The 16,927-nt window shown below is 37.6% G+C and overlaps 1 protein-coding gene across 7 annotated transcripts in view; it reads right to left on the reverse strand.

Annotated features, from left to right (window-relative positions):
• Nucleotides 1-16,194, reverse strand: part of kmt2e (lysine (K)-specific methyltransferase 2E) — a 94,322-nt gene extending 78,128 nt beyond the window's left edge. For 6 of the 7 annotated variants that reach the window (XM_052033946.1, XM_052033942.1, XM_052033945.1 and 3 more), the window contains exons 1-2: nt 15,899-16,168; nt 798-982 (exon numbers count right to left, since the gene is read on the reverse strand). In XM_052033946.1, the coding sequence (XP_051889906.1) occupies nt 798-868 (71 nt within the window). In that variant the 5' untranslated portion in view covers nt 869-982; nt 15,899-16,168. Of the gene's footprint in view, nt 1-797; nt 983-15,898 lie in introns of all 7 variants that reach the window. The other variant, XM_052033944.1, reaches the window with a different exon arrangement.
• Between the last annotated feature and the right edge of the window lie 733 nt (nt 16,195-16,927).

Consider the following 16,927-nt stretch of genomic DNA (forward strand, 5'->3'; position numbering starts at 1 on the left):
ATCCTTCATGGGCAAGACAGTAGCACCATGGTGTTATGTACTTACTGGCCAGAAGAGACCTTGGGTTGGTTTTTAAACAAGTCTGAACTCTGGAGGGTCAGGAAGGCTTCCCAGGGTCCAGCAAGGATTCTTTGCACCTCCACCTCAACTATAGTGTTCTGCCCACCACCCCAATTAATTCCAGGCACTCTGCTGCTTAATTTCAATGGACCTGGCAGAATTTAGAGCATCTGCAAACATTATATACAAGGCCCTGTTGCTGAGACGGGCCTCAATGTCTCTGGACCCTTCAAATCACAGCCATTTTGGTCTTGTCTGCATCACTCCCGATCCCTGTGTGCTCCTTGGCACTAACAAAAATAACACTGGTTCAAGCCTATGAATAAAGTTAAGTACAAGTGCCCATCCTCAACACAAACAATTATGAGAATTCACATAAAATCTGACCATTCCAGTAACTAATGTATGAAATAAGACTTTAATATTGATCACCATGTTACCTTTCCCTAGAGAAGGACAAGTTAAGGTGCAGTCCATACTGGACACATTGAGATGTACTTCTAAAAATCAGCAATGATAACAAACTAAAGACAATGGCCAATTTAAAAGTTCGTCTAGAAATTCTTTAAAAAACAATTTTTTGTAGAAACTATTATTCCTGAAATCCTTTAAAAAAAAATTAAAACTTACTTGCTTCAGCGCATACATATTCAGTTATTAATATCTTAAATCATTATAGTGGGAAATGACAATTCTCAAATTTACAACATATAAATATCGACCATAAAATTGCTTACTCTGAGCCTGCAGCCATTTCCAAATACGAGGTCTCCGTTGTGTCAAACCCTATTGGGATCACTATGCTCATGACGTTCGCTGCTGATACAATCGACTTCTACGGAGTCCTACACATTGGCATCCAAAACACTGGGGCATGCCAGCCACAGTGCTCATTGCAAACATCTAAGTGCATCCACAAAGCCTGCAAAATAACCACAAAAGTATTAAACTCAACAGCACTTCTATTACTTTTTAAAAATCTGTCATTAAATTAAATTTTAAATACCATTGGCACTTTGATTCTACTTGATCTAACACACAATTCAAAACTGTGCACTACTTAGCATAAATTAGTAAAATCACTTAAGAAGGATATAACAATAGAAGAAATAAAATATTTTATAAGAACTGAGTACATATACTATTAATCCACGTGACATTTGGGCTGCATTTCCAGGTCTGAGAACCCCAATGGAATCAGTGATAAAAGGGGTCATTTTAGTACTATGTGTATTATTGACAATGTTGGTGTGCTGGGAGCCTGGTGCTAATCCCTGTCCTCTTTTCTGCTGTGCACTGCTATAGCAAGAACCTGGTACGAAGTTGGAATGAACTGCCTAAGGCACGGTCCAGAGAGGCTGTTTGTGAGAGCTGGTGTTAGATGAGTGGTGTGGACCCTCAGCACTGAGGCAGGGCTCAAGAGTGCAGCTTGGCCAGCATGGCAAGTGCAGGCTGTTGCTGGGCACTGGCTGCTTTATGTTGACAGATTATCCCAGATCTATTGTCTCCCTCATCACCTCCTGCTAGATTTGCTGGAAACTGCTGTTTCCCCTTCTGTTTGCCTGGACAGCTCTCCACAGCCTAGAGATTTCTCAATGGTAACAAGTAAACCTCTAGGCTGGCAGACCTTTGCAGCCAAACATGGAAAAAGGGAAACAGCAGCTTCTGTCACATGCAAGAAGAGGTGATGAAAGAGACCGTAGGATCTGAATAATTTGTCAACAAATGAAGCCAGCAATGCTGGCCAAAGTGCAGTCCTGAGCTCCACATCTCAACGCTAAGTGCCTGCACCACTTAACTTGGCTGATCAATGCAGCCGCTCCACACCAAATAGTGGGACAATTCCTTGCTGGGGCATCCCCAGTGGAGGGAAGTGATTTGCAACACGTGCCCAGCACAACAGCTCACAGCACAAGTGATGTCACTTTTAAAGCAAAGTGAGGGTAGATACTATGAACATTTGCACTGGAGGACCAAGAGCACTGTAATGAATCAGCACTCTACTGGGAAGCACAATGACTGAATTTCCATATTAGTATTGAGTTAAGCACATAATTAGAACAAGAAGCTGACCCAGCAGCTGTCCATGTTATATATACTATATCTGACAGGGGTTGACATTCTATGCAAAATGGAGCCATGTCCATTCCTACACAAAACATCCCCCAGGAGCTTCATGCTTAAACAAGATAAAATCTAATGGCAACATATAATTAAATAAATAATGTGCAGCATAAACAAAAGCTTGAAACTGAGTAATGTCAAGCTCTTAAAAATGAAGGCTATTTCACTGTGGAAATTCAGTGTTGTAAATATTTTGATCAGATCTGTGAAAAAAGCATCTAAGCTTCTTATGTGACTTATTGCTGAAGAAATTAAACTTTATAATGGTATGTTTTTATATTGAAAACCCTTAACTGAACTCAATATACTGCATTTAAATTCAGTAAAACATGAAAAAAGTTATCCCCAAATAATATTTTTTGAAAATAATCTATTAACAAATTCTACGCCCATTTATTTCTCTCTATTTCAGGTCACAGATAGGACTAACTGCTGAAATGTACTTGTGATCACTGAGACCTTCTAAGGGAAGGCAATTCACACTAATAGTAATTCCTCATTACTTTGATCCAGATACATTTTTCCCCCTTCAGATCGCTTCCCACTATCTGCAGACAGTTATGCAGGTCCAATAATAGGTAAAGTTAGTCACCAATAACCTTGTAGCTCCCCTCACAACTATCAAATTGTTCTCCAGGGTGCACCAAATTCATTTCTCATTCACTCAATCTATAGAAGGAAAAAGGTCCAACTTATGTTGCTAATTCTCATTAATTATATTAATTAATTATATTACAATATGCAATTCTGCTAGACATATAAAATCCTGGGAAATACATATATATCTAATTTGGTAAACTGATAACATAAGAGGCCTGAGTTCATTTGTTGATTCAGAACCCATTCCTGGATTTCTGGCTGATTGTTTAAGAATATGTCACCTATAAACATCTATGCAGAACAGACTATAGCTGCTGCCAATCTTGTCACATATCAATTGGGATTCATTTTCAAAATAGCCAGAGTCTCTTAAAAATCAGAACAGGTATGCCTCACAGCTTGTGACCAAGATTCTATCCTGACCTTCAGTGCTAGCTGTGACCACATGGATTTTGTGCACCCTCCCATTTCCTTTCACATCATGAAGACACTTTGGATGCAAGGTTAATTGGCCACTGTCAATTACTCCTTGTGTAGGTAAGTGGTCAGAGAATTAACAAGAAGAAAATAGATTGCTTAGAAATAAGTGGGGGAACAGGACTGATGGGAGACTTCATAGGCTGAATGGCCTGCTACTATATTAAGGAAATATATATTTAATTCCCCAAAGCCCATTATGATCAATCATTTTCAAAAAGCAGTTATAATGTAAATCAACAAGGCAAATCCATTTCATGCAGCAAGAAAACTTGGTAGACTATCACTTTTAACTACACAAATTTAAAGATAAATTTTACCCAAAACATAGGATAATTCCAGTGCTCTTTGAGAAGTGCAAAAGAAATTTTATGCCCATCCAAAATGGCAGCCAGGGCCCCAGAGTTTAATAGCCAACTCAAATAACAGTACCTCCATCAGTGCAACACTCATTTAGTGCTGTACTTAAAGTGTCACATGCCTGGAAAATAGCATGAAGATACCATGAGTCATTGGAGATTCAGTAACAATACAGGCAACCCCCTGTAACAGCTGTTCGGGATATGGAAATACACAAATCACTACCCAAAAATTATGAGATACGGAATAAAATTCACTCTCATGGAACTTGCAGAAAAAAAAAGTAAATAAATCAGCAACTTTCTTTTCCAGCTTGCATTCCTTGATGCATGATGCGGCTTTGTGTTACAGAAAATCGCAATATGGACCATTTTCTGGGGTGGCACCCCACCACCACCACCCCCGTAAAGTGGGAGTCACCTATATATTTAAAATGCTCATGGAACATGCACCACTTAGTTTTCACACTCAAATATGGCAATCATATTCAGTGAACCTATCTTTCGGAAAAGTAATAAAGTCAGTCATTTGGCATGGACTGCCTAGAGAGATTGAACCTCAATGTTTGGCATGATCTTTCTCCCATGCTATGCATCTTTGATAAGATATCTAAGTTGAATGAATTTGGTTCATTCCGTGACTTAATCAAATCAGCCATGCCAAGGTCTAGGATTTTTGTGAGAGCTTCCTCCATTTATCTTCCCAATCTCCAATGATTCCCACCCAAACACTGCAGCATAGGGTAGGGACATGTTCGGCACAGCTTTGTGGGCCGAAGGGCCTGAATTGTGCTGTAACTGTTCTATGTTCTATCTCCCTACTCAAATTCAATTCCTGTTTGCAGACAAATTATATAAGCCTAAACCATTCAACGTGAAGACGATGTAAAAAGGACAAATACAAACTGAGTAAGTCAATAAAGAAATATGCAAGATGAATATACAAGAAAGCATGGAAGGCACGAAAAAAGAAAAACTTACAGAAAAGAGGGAAGCATCAGGGGGAAAAAAATTGAGAGCCATGGCCAGTAGGGCAAATTGTGGAAAAAGAGTGAGAGAGACATAAAGAGTGATAAGAGAAAAAGCATTCAAATCCAAAGTATTCTCAATTAGATTTAAAAATTATTGGCAAAGTTAAATGAAACTCTGCATGGTTACTTATCAATGCTTAATGCAGCTCTGCAGTGTTTAATTCTTTCGCAAAATAACCAAAGCAATTTTTAATGTAATTTGTTACATAATACAGAAAAACATTAAAATAACCACTAGAAGGTACATCTGCCAATAAGGTGCAGAAATACAGGGCTCACAAAGGCAAAGAAAGCTTATTAAATAAAGCAGTACACAAGATCTTATTTTTGACTGTAATGCCACAAGCAATAGGCTTTCCTTTCCAAAATTAGTCTCTTGGGCTCCTATAGGCATGGGTTTTATAACATAAATTAACATTCTGAAAGCAGTAGATTTTATGGTCTTCAACCCTGTAACCTAAATAACACTATATTCAATTCACAGAAGACCACTGACTAAATTCCTTAATGTTTGCCAACCTTTAGACATCAAAAATATTCATCAAAAGCTATCTTTTGTTTGTCGAAAACATGAGTAGACTTTTTGTACACTGCATGGTAAATTAATTCAATTCAATATAAAAGACTAATTGTTAGTATAAAATGCACTATTTTAGAAAAACATTTCACTAATTAACATTTTAACTACTGGAGTGAAGCTGAAAATAGAACTCTGGCAGCTTGGTTTTCAGGATGTATGCCTAAATTTGTTCAATCCATTTTGTTGCAGTCTGAACTGACTCATCATTCTCAATCAAGAGGTTAAAGGCATGCAACACAAGAACTTTCTTCCATCCCATGTGCCACTTGAAGCCAAGACCAAAAATAAATTTGCAGCAAGACTATGAAAGACACGGTGCAGTTTCTGCCTTTTCATGCAGTACCTTGGAGGGGGAAGTCAGTTTTAGAGTTGTCACCTTTTTTTGTAAAGCATCTCATACAAGCCTGGATTATGAACATCGGAATTCGGAGCAGGGATGGAATAATTGACCCCTTAGATACACCCTGACATTCAACGAGATCACGGCTGATCTGATGGTAATATCAAAGCCTCATTCCTGCCTACTCAGGTAACTTTTTACCCCTTACTCATCAAGAATCTATCTACCGCTGCGAAAAACTATTCAAAGGCTCTGCTTCCACCATCCTTTGAGGAGCAGTCTGAAAAATTCACAACCCAGTAAAACTAAAATATGAGTGACTCCTTAATTGTTGAACAGAGATATTTAATTCTAGATTCTCAAGCAAATTGAACAGCTGGCAGCAATTCAGGTCAGCAAATAGCAATGGAACCAGATATCTAGAATTCCAAAGTAGCTAGACAGTCTAAAACCATGCTGTAAACTTCTTCCACATCAAATCTCTTTACCACCAGAATTGTTCCAATAAGTTAGTAACTGAAAGTCCATCTTCAATGGTGGATGTGGTAACCCAAGTATATACAAATGCACAACACACTTGACAATAGACCAGCCTGACCTATGCAGTAGATGCACAGGGAAACTCAAGATTCTCTTTCCCCCTTGCCCCCTCCCACACCCACCAAGTCACCAAAGCAATCTCTCTCTCTTGCCAGCTTGGTGCTTTATAAGACTCCAACTGTGTTCCAGAACCCCTCCCTATGCCATCATCAAGACTGCTTTCTTCCAGTTCTATCTTCACCCAACTTTGCCCGTTTCAATTCACTTGCATCAAAAACCCTTTTCCAGGACGTTCATCTCTATACTGGATTATTCCAATAAACCTGGACTATCCTCCTTCATTCTAATCTCCATTACCATGAAGTTATTTAAAAACACTGTCATTCATGTCCTAACCCATAACCATGACCTAATTTACATCAACCATTATAACTCTTACAAAATTTCTATAGATGTACGGTGGAGAGCATCCTGACTGGTTGCATCATAGCCTGGTATGGAAGCTCCAATGCACAGGATCACAAGAGGCTGTAGAGGTTTATAGACTCAGCCAGCTCCATCATGGGCACAACTCTCCCTACCATCGAGAATATCTTCAAGAGGTGGTGTCTCAGGAAGGCGGCATCTATCATTAAGGACCCTCACCATCCAGGACATGCCCTCTTCTCGTTACTACTATCAGGGAGGAGGTACAGGAGCCTGAAGACCCAAACCCAATGATTCAGGAACAGCTTCTTCCCCTCCACCATCAGATTTCTGAACGATCCATGAACCCAACGTCATTATTCCTTTTTTTGGACAGTTTATTTATTTCTGTAATTTATAGAATTTTATGTCTTTGCACTGTACAGCTGCTGCAAAATAAAAATAACAAATTTCATGTCATATGTCAGTGATAATAAATCAGATTGTGATTTAAGGCATCTGAATCAATGCAGAACTCCTTAAAAAAAAAATGAGTACCAAATATTTTAGTAGAGATTAATTTCCCAGAGGTTAGGAAAACAGAAATTATTTAGAAAATTGAAATTACTCCACTCCTGATATAGACTTAGGGAGGAGTCCTTAATCATTCAGTTTGTTTTATCTACAATCTCCCTCATGCTGTCATTGCTATTCCTATTGGTAGAGTTCACTGTTACTTACAAGTTCTGGAGCACTGATGACAAACTACGTATACAGACCATTGACATTACAAAATAATAGTTTTTATTTTCTTATTCACAAAAAGCAGAAATCTGTAAAATTAACATAGAAATCTCAGCCTTAGGTGTAACTAAGATAACTTTTTCCCTATTCACTAAATCATTCTCATATTCTTCCAACACGAAACACCAGGTCACACAAAATTCTGCTGCTCCATCCTGTTTTGCACCAAGATCTTCCTTGTCGAACTGCTCTAGATCTTAGTGTAACAATTGAAAATCCTCATCTTTATGTTTCCCTATGGCCTCATACAGCTCTGCGAACCCATAACTCCGCATTCTTCTACAGTTCATGCATCTATTTGCTCCTTTTCACATCACCCTAAATATGCTGAATACACTGGAATACCTCATTAAATTCAAATGCTTCTCCACACTTCTCCCCTCCTCTGTACTTTCTTAAAACCAACTTATTTGACTAAACTTTTCGTTTCCCCACCCACCTGCCATAATATTTAATTCTTCAGCTTCATGACCATTATTGCTAGATAGCACTTTTTGCAAGTTGCTTCAAGCCTTTATTCTACGATAAAATATAGAATTTCAATTGAAAGTATCTTTACTGAGAATCATAAGAATGTGGAACTCAAAATTATAACAAGTGACTAAAGGGAATAGTGTGGTGAATTTAATAGGAAATTAGAAAGCAAGAGAGAAAGGAATAGAACTTTAAGTTGACAAGATAAGATGAAGTTGGGAGATTTGTGTGGGATATTAACACAGATGTAATACTGCTAATAGTATTTATAATCACTGGCACAGGATATATTGAAAATAATTTCTTTTAAAATTCATCCCAATTTCAAATAACCAATACTACCTCCTCCTCTCTCTAAATAAGTTTGCTCATTGTATTGGACATAAATGACTTTAAGAATGAAACATTTTTTTAAATTTGATTTTCAAGCACATCTCAGTCATAGAAAAGACAAATCATCAGAAAACCTGAATTCAAGTGAGAGAAATGAATGTGCAATTGATGGGCCAATTTCACATACAACCCCAGCCTCAGTTTCAGGCAGCTGAAGCATAAGTGAGTTTGCAAACAAGGACTTCAAGACAAATTGAGGTGATGAATATAAAATTATCAGAATCAGATTTATTATCACTGACATCTGATGTGAAATTTGTTGTTTTGCAGCAGGATTACCATGCAAAGACTTAAAATCTATAAATTACAAAAATAATTAGTGCAAAACAAAAATGGAATAATGAGGTAGTGTTCATGGGTCGTTCAGAAATCTGATGGTGGAGGGGAAGAAGCTGTTCCTGAATCGTTGAGTGTGGGTCTTCAGGCTCCTGTACCTCCTCCCTGATGGTAGTAATGAGGAGAGGGCATGACCCGGATAGTGGATTGGACTGTGTACATGAAAGGAGGTTCCAGTAGTTGGAAGATTTGGTAGATGAATGCTGCAGATAGAATATTAAATGCAAATGATTTCCGAAGGGCCTGAGTTGTGCTGTAATTGTTCTCTGTTCTATAATGCAGAAGAAACTTGTTTTATACAGAAAGTTGAAAATTTGGAGCCTGAAGCTTGCTGACATTAAAAATTAGATTGTAGAAGCAGATTCAAGAAATACATTAGTAATACAGATATCTGATGTTTCTCATTAGTCCCCCTACTGCTAAGTTCAATTACAGGACTCCACAAAAAAAGAATGGAAATTATTCTTAAAGCACTTTGGGTCAATATGATTCAATGCAATTTATCAAGTAACTACTGGGACCAAAAGTGAAAAACTCCTGAAAACAAACACAGGATTTACAATGCAGCTGGCACTCTAGCCTTATGCCACCTATGATTTTAATCATTTCTGCTTCCAGTCTCAAACTTAATGACACTATTCACTGGCAGGAATCAATACTGCTTGTGTCAAAACTGCACTCTAAAAGGAAGGTGCATGTGGCTGCAGCAGGTTCTCCAGATTGAGAAACCATTGCAGAATGGCACAATATGGGAGGATGCACTCCAAAGTTTCCAAATCCCACATTAGAGGTTTGGTGGAGAAAATGAAAAATGAAAAAGTTAACCGCTATCTACAGATGGCCACAAGGCTCTCCAAACACACTCAGAAGAAACAGGAACAGCTAATAATGGACATCATTGCCAGGAGTCCTGGATATAGTACTGGAAGTTCAGAACTACCTGACATCAGTACATACATCTTCAAAAGCTAAAACTTATCAACTGCACCAATGTTCTCAGTCACTATTCAATTTACTATACAACCATTACTCCCCAAGAAACAATATCTATCAAACAGAAATCTCTAACATTCAGGACATATTAATGGTCTGACAAAAGGTGAAACACTGACTTTATTCCTCTTTCCACAAGTGATGACCTTCTCCAACAACAGTCTAAGCACCCACCCTTGACAATTAATGGCATTACCACCTCTGATTTACTATCATCAACATCATTGTGCAAAAACACAACTGGAGTACACAAACATTGTTTTATAAGAGCAGGTCAGAGGCTGCGTGTCCAGTGGTAAATGACATCCCAAAACCTTTATTTACAAGGCACAAATCACAAGTACGATAGAATTCTCTCTACTTGACTGGATGAGTGTGGCTCCAAATGACAGTCAAGATGTGCAATAAGCAGGGCAAAAGAACCCATCTGATTGGTAACCCATCAGCACCCTATTCATTCCATTACCATTGCACATGGCTGCAGTGTATGCACAGCAACTATGTGCCTTTGCTACTCCAGCACCAAGAACAATGCCAGCACCTAAAGGTTTCCCTCAAGTTGCATAGTTTCTCATAGAAATATATCTCTGGTCCTTCTCCATTGCCAGCAATGTCCACATCACAAAAATTGAATTGAAAAATCTCTTAACTTCTGAAATAGCAAACCTTATAAAAAGGTTATTGTCACAGTCTGTAGACATCAGCTAGTAATATGATCTTTGCTCCACTCTAATGTTTTAGAGGTGATTCGAACAGGTGTAAGATACATAAAGATCACCTTGTCAAAGCATTTTTGTCTCACATTTTGTTCTCCACTGAGGTTCAAGTAAAATAATTGCTCCCTAAATCCCATCTTTGGCAAGTTCACCTCTGTTTTCCAGTAGCTTCTTCTATTGTGTGCTGGCTGCTCATTCTCCCTATCACACGATATTCTAAGGGAAATGCCTACTAATACATCAAATGTCAACAAGCAGTCTTTCAGCAACCAGCACCACTCCCTGTAGACTTTTGTGACTTGAAACAACTACATAAGCTATTAAGTACTAGGAGAATTGTAGCAGCCAGAAAGAAAAACCAGCAAAAAAATCTGTAAGCAGTTAACCATCCTTATATACTTCACTTGCTGGGAGAGAGAGATGGTCCTTCCATGTTATCATCTGTTCAATTTACCAGATTAAGAAAAGGCATTGGCTGGATTTGGGTCAATACTCTAAGATTCCAGCATTAATGTCAAATTGGCATTGGACAAGGAAAGACCTGCAGGCTCTGCCTCAGCAACTCAACTATTTTAACTTCTTCATATAAACTGTTAGAATACTAGACAATTGTGCTCTCTCAAAGGGTGTTGAATATGCCAGAACAGATGTATCTAATGCTTTGCTATTGGTGCTACATGTACTTTGAATTTATGACAACACTTTGGAGGTTTAACTGTAGTAGCTGTCATGCTTTTGACAAATGTTTGATGATTTATTTCCACAATATAGTAATCTAATCAAGAATTTTAAGGGAAGAATATACCAGCTCAATTTCTTTGTGTGTTTTTTTTTACTTCAACTGAACCTCTCAATGAAATACTGAACAGTGATTCAGAAAGACACAGCTAGATTCTTTATAAATTGCAGTACTTAGGAACATATCCAGATCTATACTTCTTCCACAATGCTATTACTTGAATGAGTCTATAACTGATAAAGAGCTTGTGACATCAAAAGAGCACAGTAACAATTAAAAAATGTCATATTTTGTAATTTATATATAATGTCTGTCTTTTTCTCTTTACTGAGATAGGTCAGCTCAAGTGACAAGCTCTGCCTTGTGAAACCAATCCTATCCAAAATATTTTGAAAACATGATCCATAGAAAGTAAAATAATAGTTTATGCAATGACCATCTCATTCTGGCCAGATATCTAAGTATATAAGAATGTAATGGTAATCAGTATATAATCTACCAATAAATAAATATTAATACTAGTTGTGGTCCACTGAAGCATACATTTTACCCACATCTGTACATGTAAAATTGAATAGTTATCTGTCCAAATACAATGGGATTGCAAAGGAGAGGATGAAGACAAGACTTACAAAGATGCTGCCAGTACTGGAAAATTGTAGCTTTGAGGAAAGATGGATAATCTAGGTTTGTTTCCTTTGCAACAGAGAAGGCGGGGGGAAGAGGTGGGTGGAGTGGGAGAAAGAGAAGAGACTTAACTGAATTGCATAAAATTATGGTGAGCCTGTCTACGGAGTAATAGGAAGGACCCATTTCCCTTGGCAGAAGGTTCAAAACCAAGGGGCATAGATTCAAAGTAATTGGTAGAAATATTAGCAGGAAGAGGAAACCTTTTCCCCCACCCAGAAGGTAGCAGGGGTCTAAGCTCACTACCAGAGTGGTAGAGCCGGAAAGTTCACCACACATTTAAACAACATTTGGATGTATACTTGAAGAACTGGGACCCATAGGGCTATGGTTGGTGGAAGAAGCAGGGATAAGGGTGGGTAACTCTCTTTCAACCAGACAAATGAGTGAATGGCCTCTTTCTGTAGATTAAGTTTTCTTTGCTGCTATTCAATTAAAATTATTTATACTTTGTCAGGCTGTTGTCAGTATAAAGGAAAGGTCTGCACAATCTTGTCAATCTTTGACTACGAATTCACATTTAGAAATGGAAGCTATCATATAAATTTGTTAATTGTATGATATCCTCTGACCAGTGAAGGTCTGAGGCATATCAGCCTAACATCTCCCAGCTTTTCAACTTGCATTGCAATATGCCCCAACCAAATCTACTTACTGCTTCTTCAATCTCTATAAGGTTCTCTATATTTAACTACATATGAGATTTGAGGGGAAAAGAATAGCTGCTATCCGGAACTCGGTGCAAGGAAGAGTTGGTGGAATTAGACAAAATTACGATGTTTAAGAGACATTTGGACAGCTGCTTAAATCGTCAAGGCATAGGAGGATGCAGACCTAATGAAGACAAATGGGATTAGTGTAGATGACAAGACAGCATGGAGATGGTGGACCAAAAGACCTCTTGCTCTGCTCTGACTCAATGACTCTAAGATCTAATGACAGTATTGACATGCCAATATTTGAATGCAAATACAATTACATTATCTAATCGAAACTACATTCCATTTGTTTGCAACTGAAGACTATGTGTTCTTGACCAAGCCCCAAAACCACCCCCCCCCAACCGACTGTTCAAATCCACAAGAGACCACGTAGATTTCAGTGATAAGTAGAAGACCCAAAGTTAAATGTGCGATTTTAGAAATCTCATCTTTTGAAAATAAGGTTTGTAGCAGTGCTTCTTTTTAAACCTATCTTTAACAAAGTACTCACTCAATAGCCCCAAATTTGTCAGGAAAATAACGGCAAGTTCATGGTGTTCGCTGCTAATAGTACATTTAAAAAAATCCATGGCGAGGAATATTGTGCACTTGAGAACTTGCTCTGCTCTAGCAGTAGCCTTACAAATACAGGTTTCACTCAGCCAACATTTCAAGAAACTGCTGGATTTGCACTTTAAGTACAAATTTAAAGTTAGTGATGCAATTTCATTATGAAAAAGGCCCAGTTAATAAGATTTACATCCATGTAATGCTAATCAACCCACCTGTTATCTAATGTTTATCTTACTTTATATATTTTTATATTCGGAACCTTTATTGTTGCATTTCATTTTCTGCTCTGACTTTCTTAAAGAGAAAGCTTATTAGTATCATTCTTCAGCAAATTTAAAGATGTTCATTGGAGCAGAAGGATTAAGAAATGTTAATTAACCTACAGCAAAGCTGCAAGATACAATGGTCCATCAGATTGTAAGTGGGATTCCAAACTGGCCAGGTGATGAACTACACCACTGGCAAAGTACCAAACCATGCTCATCAGGAAGGAAAAACACGATCCAAAACTCCCAGCTCGATTAATGTCCATTTTCCAATCTGAGAAATGGGTGTCTGGACATCAGGCAGGAAATAGATATGATATACCCTCTCCCCTAAAGTCAGATCAAATAGGCAAACAAATTGCAAATTTGTAACTTAAACAGAAGGTGATGGCCTCTCGTTTGGGTCTAATAAAGTAAAAATATTTCTGTATATAATAAATAAAAATTCTAATTTTAATTGTGAAGTAATATCAATTCAGTTAGTTGTTTAAAAGAGCACCATTGCACAAACTGAAGACTTTAAATAAAACTAAAAACAGCTTTAAGTGATGAAAATATAAAGTATCTCAGCCAGTTTTTAACATTTCCTGCTCACCAGACACTATTAGATTTTTTTACGATTTAAGACTTCCTGCTTCTACCCAATCTATTTCTGTCCCTACCCTATATCAAAAGATATTATCACCTGTAATAATGTGCTACACTAAACCTCTTACTAGTACCAGTTTTAATTCCACTTGGGAACAGCTGCAGTTAAATAGAGAGTGGTATTAGTTTATGATAGTCCAACCTGAGAAGTAGTAACTCTAAAAATGAATATACAAAATAGTGTCTATAAACTTTTGATTGTCAAGACCCTGTTCCATCTTCATAGCTTTTAAATTTTAGCTTACTGTATGTGTACTTCCATACACACCCTATTAAAAATAGAACATTACAATATGTTAAGCAAATTATTATACATAAACAAAATATACATATCTGTCAAAAATATTCAACCTTGTACTTCCTTACATTTTGGAGCAAAAAATAATTTTCATGATTGAACATCATAACTCGTCAATATCTGTGATCCGTTAAAACTCAATTAAAACACATACACACACTCAACATAAATATATACGTACACTATTTCAAGTTATTACAATGACTAAATTTTGGAGCACTATATTGCAATAGTGGTGCTGCAGCTTCAGTTGCCACTTAAGCCACCTCAGTTTTTTTTGCTTTCTCCGTTAAAGCAAGCATCGAAAATACACCGTTAACAAAATAAGCAAAATTAATTAGAATGTAATTACACCAAAAATTCTTGAATGCAACTTCCGAGTGACATTCTGAAAAATATGTTTCGAAATCTTAGCAAAATTTCTTTAAAAGATTTCTACAACTTTCCAGAAAGGAATACAGATCGAGTCTAATTTATAGGAAATCTTAAAGTCTTCTTTGTAATCTACATCTAATACTACAATAACATATGGTAGACGAAACGAGCATGGCATGGGGTGTGGGGAACTCAAGTCGATTAGATTTACTATAATACCAAATGTCCGCCATTTTTCCTGACAGCGCTAAGGACAAAAGAGTTGCTTCAGACACTTTAAGCATTTATATTCGTAACAGTCAATTTTTTCCCTAGACTTTTCGGGAAAATTAACACATTTTACATATTTATTAAACATAAACGGTTTCAAGGATGAATAATACTGCACCGAAAGGAAAAAAAATGATTTACGTACTAGTCGATTGACCTGTCAAGAATATAATTTCAATACATCATTAAGAAAGTTGGAAAGTAATGTATCCTTGATTCTGTTTTATTATTTTGATCATAAATATAGAAGACTATGAAAATATAACATTTCCCTTTGCGCACATTTAAAAAGGTGGAATTATCGCGCACCGGGGCCTATTTAGAATTTTTTAAAGTCTTTACAGAAACTGTGAATGTGAACTGACATGAATTGTGCAAAAGAAAAGTTTCTTCTCCATCCCAAAGCACTAAGATAAACAAATCCACCCTCCCCCAATATGTTTTGGTTCCACGTTTGCAGTGGTCCACCTTCCCTCTCGAATTCGAAGTACGTTATCCGTTACCTGAATTGTAAATCAAATGTAGTTATTTTACGTGATTCCTATTTTAGAACAATTCTTAAAATTAGTTAAATAGCGATATTATAGACATTAACAGAAGAATCACAGAAAAGATAAAAAATTAAGCAATACTTTTGCGTGAACCCCAATATTTCTAAACCCTTAACCTTTCCTAAATATCTATCATAGAGAGATGACAGCGTGTGCTAAACAGAGAACATATGGCAGAGACGTTTCTTTTCATTTTGAGAACTAAAATGGAGTAAAACGGAAATGTTTATTTATGAAAGTCCGAGCGAAACCAAAGTTGAAGAACGCTGGGACTCAAAATATGACACTGAAAATCTTACAGACTGCCATTATAACTACATTGTATATATGTATCCTATACACATACACATAGCTGTACTGTAAAATGTTGTTGTGGACTGTGATCCCCTGAATTAAAAAAACGGTTTCCCTAACCCGCCATATTTCGCGTTGTCAGTCAGTAACCAAACCTACCACCTCGGTTGTCACAGAGGGGGGACTGAATCAACGCATATTTTGTTTAAATTAGACATTTCCTCATAAAACACCTTTGACAGATGCCATGTAACAACATCTTACCTGAAAGGTCCACCGAGCCGATAGAAAGTCTCCGTTAAACTCGTTTTGCCAAACCAAAACAATGCAATATAATCTCCACCACAACGTAAATATACAAATAGTCCTATATTTCTAAACACACTGCAGGGTTCACTGTAATTTCAAGCTTAACAGTCTTTCTTCAGCAACAGAAATAAAGGATGGACTGTTACAGGATATCCTACCCCGCAGTAAAAGGGTTTTTAGTTTTTGTGAACAGTCTGTTGGATCTGTTGCTATCTCTGTGTACGATTTACTCCCCTTCTTTGGAAAATGGCGGCTACGGAACGTCGTTCTACGGGGTTTACGGGGTGGTGGTGAAGGGCGGAGAGCCCTGCACGCATGCGTATAAAGAACCGGAGAAGGACCTTGCTAGCATTGGCATTTCGTTTTTGGCTGTAGTGGCAGCGTGTTGAAGAAAATTTCCACCATGATTAACGTAAAGTGGTGCTACTTTGTGGTTAGAGGTGAAACTGTATAATTAGCGTTAATGTAAATCGCGTGGAAAAGTTATTCATTTTTATTTTTGGAGTAATGTCCGTGTTGTTCTATATTTGATTCTATAAAATGGCGCATCTTTCAGTCGAAAAAAGACAAACATTGCGTGTTTGATGTGTTTCTGTGGGTGACTTCCTTCTCGACTAGCCATTGGTTGTGGTGCACTGTCTTTCGCCCCAGATTGGCTATTAATGACGTTATTCCACTGCATGCAGGTGGAGCCTAGCGCAAGATCAGTTCTATTAGGATGGTGTTAATATATGCGGGCGCCATTATAGGACTCAATTGGGTGTTGTGATGTGAGGGAATCTTGCCAGCTGAATTTGATTTGTAGTACTCGGAAAAAGGTAGCCTACTGCAGAAATCTACTCTTCGGCTACCCGGACTACCCAACGAAAAGTTAATATAATGCTAGTTTGTAACTATGTATTAAGCTGCGTCAAAACAAGATGGCGACAGTTATCTTGTTTGTCGCAGGTTAACCCTCGGCGATTGACGGTCCACGTGATCGGG

Source organism: Pristis pectinata, chromosome 19 (assembly GCF_009764475.1).
Source record: "Pristis pectinata isolate sPriPec2 chromosome 19, sPriPec2.1.pri, whole genome shotgun sequence".
NCBI classification, from domain to species: Eukaryota; Metazoa; Chordata; class Chondrichthyes; order Rhinopristiformes; family Pristidae; genus Pristis; species Pristis pectinata.